The sequence below is a fragment of the Pocillopora verrucosa genome, chromosome 8, assembly GCF_036669915.1.
Source record: "Pocillopora verrucosa isolate sample1 chromosome 8, ASM3666991v2, whole genome shotgun sequence".
Lineage (NCBI taxonomy): Eukaryota > Metazoa > Cnidaria > Anthozoa > Scleractinia > Pocilloporidae > Pocillopora > Pocillopora verrucosa.
This window is the reverse complement of record NC_089319.1, coordinates 15,804,118-15,810,121: the sequence shown is the minus strand read 5'-3', so window position 1 is coordinate 15,810,121 and position 6,004 is coordinate 15,804,118. Positions and strand designations below refer to the sequence as shown.

The 6,004-nt window shown below is 36.1% G+C and overlaps 1 protein-coding gene across 1 annotated transcript; it reads right to left on the bottom strand.

Annotated features, from left to right (window-relative positions):
• LOC131769106 (tetratricopeptide repeat protein 5-like) lies at positions 1-5,901 on the bottom strand. Its single transcript, XM_059084854.2, has 11 exons — positions 5,726-5,901; positions 5,256-5,388; positions 4,620-4,831; positions 4,309-4,366; positions 3,817-3,906; positions 3,319-3,410; positions 2,892-2,945; positions 1,729-1,875; positions 1,381-1,595; positions 541-685; positions 1-371 (listed from the first exon to the last, which is right to left on the bottom strand). Exons 1-11 carry the CDS (start codon positions 5,789-5,791, stop codon positions 252-254), a joined length of 1,332 nt encoding a protein of 443 aa, XP_058940837.1. The 5' UTR covers positions 5,792-5,901; the 3' UTR covers positions 1-251.
• Between the last annotated feature and the right edge of the window lie 103 nt (positions 5,902-6,004).

The window sequence follows — 6,004 nt, the reverse complement described above, 5'->3', positions numbered from 1 at the left end:
AACCAGTGAAAACACGCAATTTTTGTGCTTCAGTCGAATAAAATAGATAAAAGTAAATCCTCGAGGAAATTTTCCATAAGGTTTTATAAATGTGGTTGCTTGACTGGCGTCTGTCATTGACACACATTTCACACACCTAACTCAGTAAATTCATAAATTCGAAATGAGTTCTGTTCGATTTGTGTTGTTGTATCTAACCGGTCCATCACTGGAAACAGTTTTCCTCCTCACAAAGATATGCTATGGATCAATCACTCGCTTTTTGTAGAAACCAAAAGAGTGGATGGAGCTAGTCTGTTAGAGCCAAGTTTCTTCTTGTTTGCCACCAAAACTACAGGGTTGTCGACACGAATCGAAGCAAACTTGAATATCTAGGTGAAAACGGTTCAATAAGCTGATTAGCAAATTAACTTAAAGAAATAGTCACATTTTAATCATAAGCAGTTCTTAGTTGGTTTTACCTGGCAGCGACAGGTGTGCCCATCAAAATAAAATTTCTACCAAAAAATTACAAAATCTTAAGATGAGATATACACTTACTTTATCCTTTTCAGAGAAATCAGTTTCCTGATAAAAGGGTTCAGGGATAGCAACAGAGTCACCAACTGCAAACCCAGCTCCTGCTGCCATGTTGTAAACAGTTACTGGTATACAACGATCTTCACCATCCACCAGGGCAAAGATACTGAGAACAACAGAATCTGGTCATGATAAACTACTGTCATGAAATCAATTTAATATGTAACCACCACAGTACTGTACAAGTAACATTCCATAGGTGCACTATTAATGTGAAAATATTGAAGGGCCACAGCCAGGATGAAACATGTTAAAAAAATTTCCAGAATGATCTCTGGCTAAAACAATTAAAAAATAATGAGCTTTCAACTGCCTGAACTGCAGTCTTTGACAGGTGAAATGTGAATGATAAGAAGTGGAAAAACTTTTTAGAACAAGATGGTTTTATAACAAGAAAGACACCAGAAGTGTGGCATACAAACTGACTTCCAACGCAGAAAATAATTCATATCCACAACCTCAACAATGCAACATTCTTTTTAGCAAATATTCATTATCATTTGCATTATTATTTCACAATTTCATGCATTTTTATTCAAAATATTTTTCTGCTTGTTGTCATTCACATTTCACCTCTAAATGGTTATAATGCAATTTGCCCCTGCAACATCAATTTACCGTCCACTAAACAGGTGACAAGAAAATGTAAAACACATTGGTAAGGAGTGTTAACTTGCTGCAGGACCAGTCTTTCTTATTAACCAATTTACCAGAAAATAAGTGTTACCAAGAGCCAAACATTACAAATCACATCTTAAGAGTAAAATAAAACTCTCTATTTTTGCCATCTGAAACACTTACTATGGCACTGGATCATCCATTGGAACAGAGCCCACAACTTTGCCAACAATCACTTTGTTATGATTTGAGCCAGAAACTAGTTTGGAAACAGGAATATGATCAAGCTGGACTGTTTGACCTGATGGACTGGTGTAACTACCACCACCATATGGGCCCAAATCTGATGGACCCAAGGACTGTACCATGGAGTGGAGCCTCTTGCCTTTCAATTTACCCTGTAATAAATGTAGAGAAGATGAAAGAATTGTTGTTGTAAAAATGTTAATTTAGAATGAAGAAGGAAAAGCACAGTGAGACAATGAGAACACTATTATATTCAGACAGAATTATTAGTTTATTAGTTCCTACCTTTCCCTCCACAAGGTCAATTGTTTTTGTTAAGATATTCAGCAGCTTAAGTTTCTCATCACCAGGTTCCATCCAACCTGGGTCTAAAATGCCAGCCCTTTTGAAGCCATCTATGGCTAATTTATATTCCTCCTGGTATTTGTATGCCTAAAAGGAAACCTGAATGATAGAATCAACCTTCTCTGACAAAATAGTTCAACATTTGAATATAGGAGTGATCCTTGCAGCTATGAACACTACTGAACTAGTAGTTAAAATAAGGCCTGAAAAAATTCAGGCCCATATGGAATTTGAACCCATGACCTCTGTGATACCGGTGCAGTGCTCTACCAACTGAGCTAACAAGCCAACTGGGAGCTGGTCATTATGTTGGATCCAAATAAACCTTTGAAGTGGTGAATAATGACTGTAAATATATGAAAATCATATATGTGCACTGATATTGAAAACATGAATATAGAAGCAATCCTCGCAGCTATGAACACTACTGAAAAAACTTCAGGCCTGTATTTCAACCATTAGTTCAGTAGTGTTCATAGCTGCAAGGATTGCTTCTATATTCATTTCTTCAACCAAAGTGCACATGTATGATTTTCATATATTTATTGCCATTGTTCTATATTGTTGGTCATAACTGGGTAAAACAAAGTATACTTCAGGGATACTTGAAATTGCCTAAAGCTGAGACACCGCTGTTGTTGCAACAGTTCTGAGCCACAAAGTTTTGCTGTCTTTGTATTGCTGAAATGGAAGTACTAATATGGCTAATATTTGCCATTTTGTTACCTCCTGAGTTTAAGAACAAGTTCAAGAGAAAAGCTAGGTAAGCAAGGTTTAAGAAAAAAGGATCAAATATCACTTATTTACAACAAAGAAAGTATAAGAGTCATCTTATGGTCTGTTTCTGTTAAAGTTAAGAGTGTCTTACTTTTAATTACTTCTTACAGAACACCCTTAATCAAATGCAGAGGTCATGACAATAAAGGAAATGATCACCAATTTAAGAAGCTACTGATTATCAAACAAATTCTCCTTGTCAGCACCATAGGAAATGTAAAGAGAACAGTATAGAGAATATGAGTGCTAATGTTAGGGTGGAAAGAGTTAAGTTAGCAATCTTTAACTAATCTTAATACTAATTTTTATACTGATGTGTGTCTTACCATTGCTTGATTGAAGTGTAGATCTGGGTTGTTTTGTGCCACAGGGTCTTTATACTGTTAATAAAATTACACCATTAAATGGTCAGAATCAAAGAAAATTTAATAACAGGAAAAAAAAGGAATAGCTCATCAGACTAAATTAATCAGAACAAGCTAAAATAAGAGGGTGGGGTCAGGGTCCCATGTAAAGAAAGGTTGTTGTTGATCATGTCTTTAGGCTAGAGATTTGTTACAGTGTCAGTTACAGAATCAAAAGATGAAAAGAAATGTGTACAATGAAGTCTGTCTTATTGACTTCATTTCACTATCAGTATCAGAATTGACCTAATTAAGGGAAAGGTGCTCACAGGTCAGGTTTCAGTTTGATGACCAACAGTAACCATACACTGTGTAGTTTTAAGGCTTTAAACTAATATGGAATTCTTACCGCTTGTGAATATGCAGTCATACACTGCTTGATCAGCTGAGGAGACTGTGATCCACAAAAGAAGAGGGAGAGATAGGCATTGCCAAGTACGTCTTTGAAACAAAATGAACATTGGCATGTCAGTTGGAGATGAAAATACCTTGACAATGGTCTGCCAAAAAATTGAAGAAAAAAACACCTGCCAGCCCATTGATAATTAAAGACATTTATCATTCAATTACTAATATTTATCATGTTTCCCTAAAAATTTGCTGGCATCTATTCACTCCCTTGAGTGGAAAGATTTTTTCTCCAAAATTTTTTTCTCACGAACAAAGAAGAAATTCCCATACAATAATGCACCCCCATCATGTTTGTGGTTATGAGAACTGCCAATCACAAAGCAAGTTATGTGATACTACCAGAGGAGTGTATAAAAATACAACTAATCTTATAGTTACAACTTTTGTCATTTATCATCATTTACAATGATTAATATTTAATAATAAGTCCACTCACACCAAGAAATTCCATCCTTAACATCACACTGCACTGCTTCTTTTGCTTTCTCTACACTCATTTTGACATTTTCTACTTTTTCACCTTGATCTGAAAATTAAATTTTTCAGCAAAATCAACTAAATCTAAGAAAGTTACTAGGTTCTCCAAAACAAAACTTGGAAACTATTCCAACTCTGGTTATTGTTTAAAACTAACTCATAAGTGAAAGAGCTATTGCCAAGTTTCTTTTGGCATTAAAAACAAATCAGTTCATGTGTTTATCACTTATGGACATTAACAGAAACCTTAGAGTGTGCTTATGGGTAAAAATTATTCAAATGATGCAGCCCAACTCTTCATCAGTTTTTTATAAACTAAGGTGTTTTTTCAGCGAGCTGTTCTCCTGACAATTCAAGTTCTGTGAAATAATGTTTCCCTTATTGACAAATATCTTAAACTTGGGTTGGATTTTCTCATGCTTATGGTGACAAGGGTTTGTTTTTATTTTACCTTTCCCAATCTGTCGCAACACCATTGACAAGTTCCTCAAAGACTCCTTGCTCTTTCCCTAAGGACGAAAATTGGTGTGTCTTAAATTTGAGTTACAGATTTATACTACCCAGTACTTGGGAGCAAGAATGGTGCAGTTCTGAAGGCCTTCACCCCACCTTGCTGTGTCCAGGGTTTGACTCCTGGACCAAGTGAGTTCAGTGTTGTGTTGGTTACAATCCCTTACAATAGGATTTTCTTATGTCTCTCTCACTTCATGAAAACCATTGCCCAAAATAGGCTGTCAAATCGACATGTGTCTTTTAACTCACATGATTTAATGCTCCTACAAAACAGTTTCTGGCTGCTTCAACTTGTCCACACTTCCAGTAACACTCTCCCAGGCAATTCCAAGCTTCAACTAGTTTCGGATCCAGCTTGACGGCTCTTGACAGAGAATCTTGAGCCAAAGAATCATAATCGGGCATCACATTCAAGGCCTTCCCTCGTAAAAATAGACATCTGGCTGTTTCCTCGCATTGGGCTACAACGGCAAGGAAAAATATTTCATTTTATAATTTCAAATTCAGGAAAAAAGTTCACAACAGGGTTGTCATAGGAAGCTGGTAACTGGTGGAAGCCTGCTGCTCATCAGACCATTTTGCGCCATCAAAAACCTTTAGTTTGTTAATTATGATCAAAGATAGAAAATGATTATCATATATTCTTGAGAATTCTGGAAATCACTTCTTTCGGGAAGTTTCTGAGAAAGTATGCCCATGAATACCCTTGAACAGCATGTTTTGTTATGAAAAATACAAGTTAAGGAGTTAGAAGATGATCATACAAAAAATTCTCCAAACTAACATTATATGGATTGTATAACAAACAGTAAAGAGAATTATAATGAGATCTGGGAGTTAAAAGTTAAATCAAATAAGAAAAGGTTTAAAAAGACTTATCCTTACCCTGTACATGGTCCAGAATGTTCAGAGTCTCTTTCAACTTTTGCTCAGTTTCCTTCTTCTTTAGTGGGGCCTTCTCAATTGAATTGTGTTCAAAGTAATGGTCTCTGAACTCATAGAGTTGTTGAACTGCAGCCTGATCAAATCAAAATGAAAAAAAGATAATTAGTTTCTGTTGTTTTATTTCCCCTTGACTCTGAGCCATGAAAGGGTAAAATTTCCGCACAGCCCCATACTATATTATGCATTCAGTTCTTGGATAAAGAAAACAATGACAAAAACAATAGATTGCCATTGGGAAGACAGATTTGTTTTTACAATAGTATGGGGCTGTACGGAAATTTTACCGATACCTGCCGCTCTTCTCCCACCAACCGAGAAATAGTTATTGCAAATCGCGAGTGAGGATTAAACTCGCACTACTGAACAACAATTACAAATTAAAATTCACGAAATTAAACTTAAGCACCGACCTCAGCCCTCTCCAGAGGCCATTCTTCTGCACTTGGCTTCTCTTCAGTGGCTGGCTCTCCCTCCATGATTTTTTTATATTCTTTTATTATTTAGATTCAAGTCACTCTCTCAACATCATAACCACTGTATTTCTCGGGGACCTATCTACCTACAAATTTGCCGCCATATTGCACGAAATCCAGGTTACATTGTCAGCGGATGTCAATTGAAAAGAAAAATTGGTTTTATAAAACATCACCAATGTGTACTTATTTTTTTTCACTACAGATGACCCCGAT

Bases quoted from the DNA above. Each gene is read 5' to 3' on its own strand.
- LOC131769106 (XM_059084854.2), bottom strand. From the start codon at position 5,791: ATGGAGGGAGAGCCAGCCACTGAAGAGAAGCCAAGTGCAGAAGAATGG. The intron at 1,596-1,728 runs GTAGGAACTAAT...CATTTATTACAG, and splicing joins TTGACCTTGTGGAGGGAAAG to GGTAAATTGAAAGGCAAGAG. The intron at 686-1,380 runs GTAAGTGTTTCA...TGTTGTTCTCAG, and splicing joins ATGGATGATCCAGTGCCATA to TATCTTTGCCCTGGTGGATG.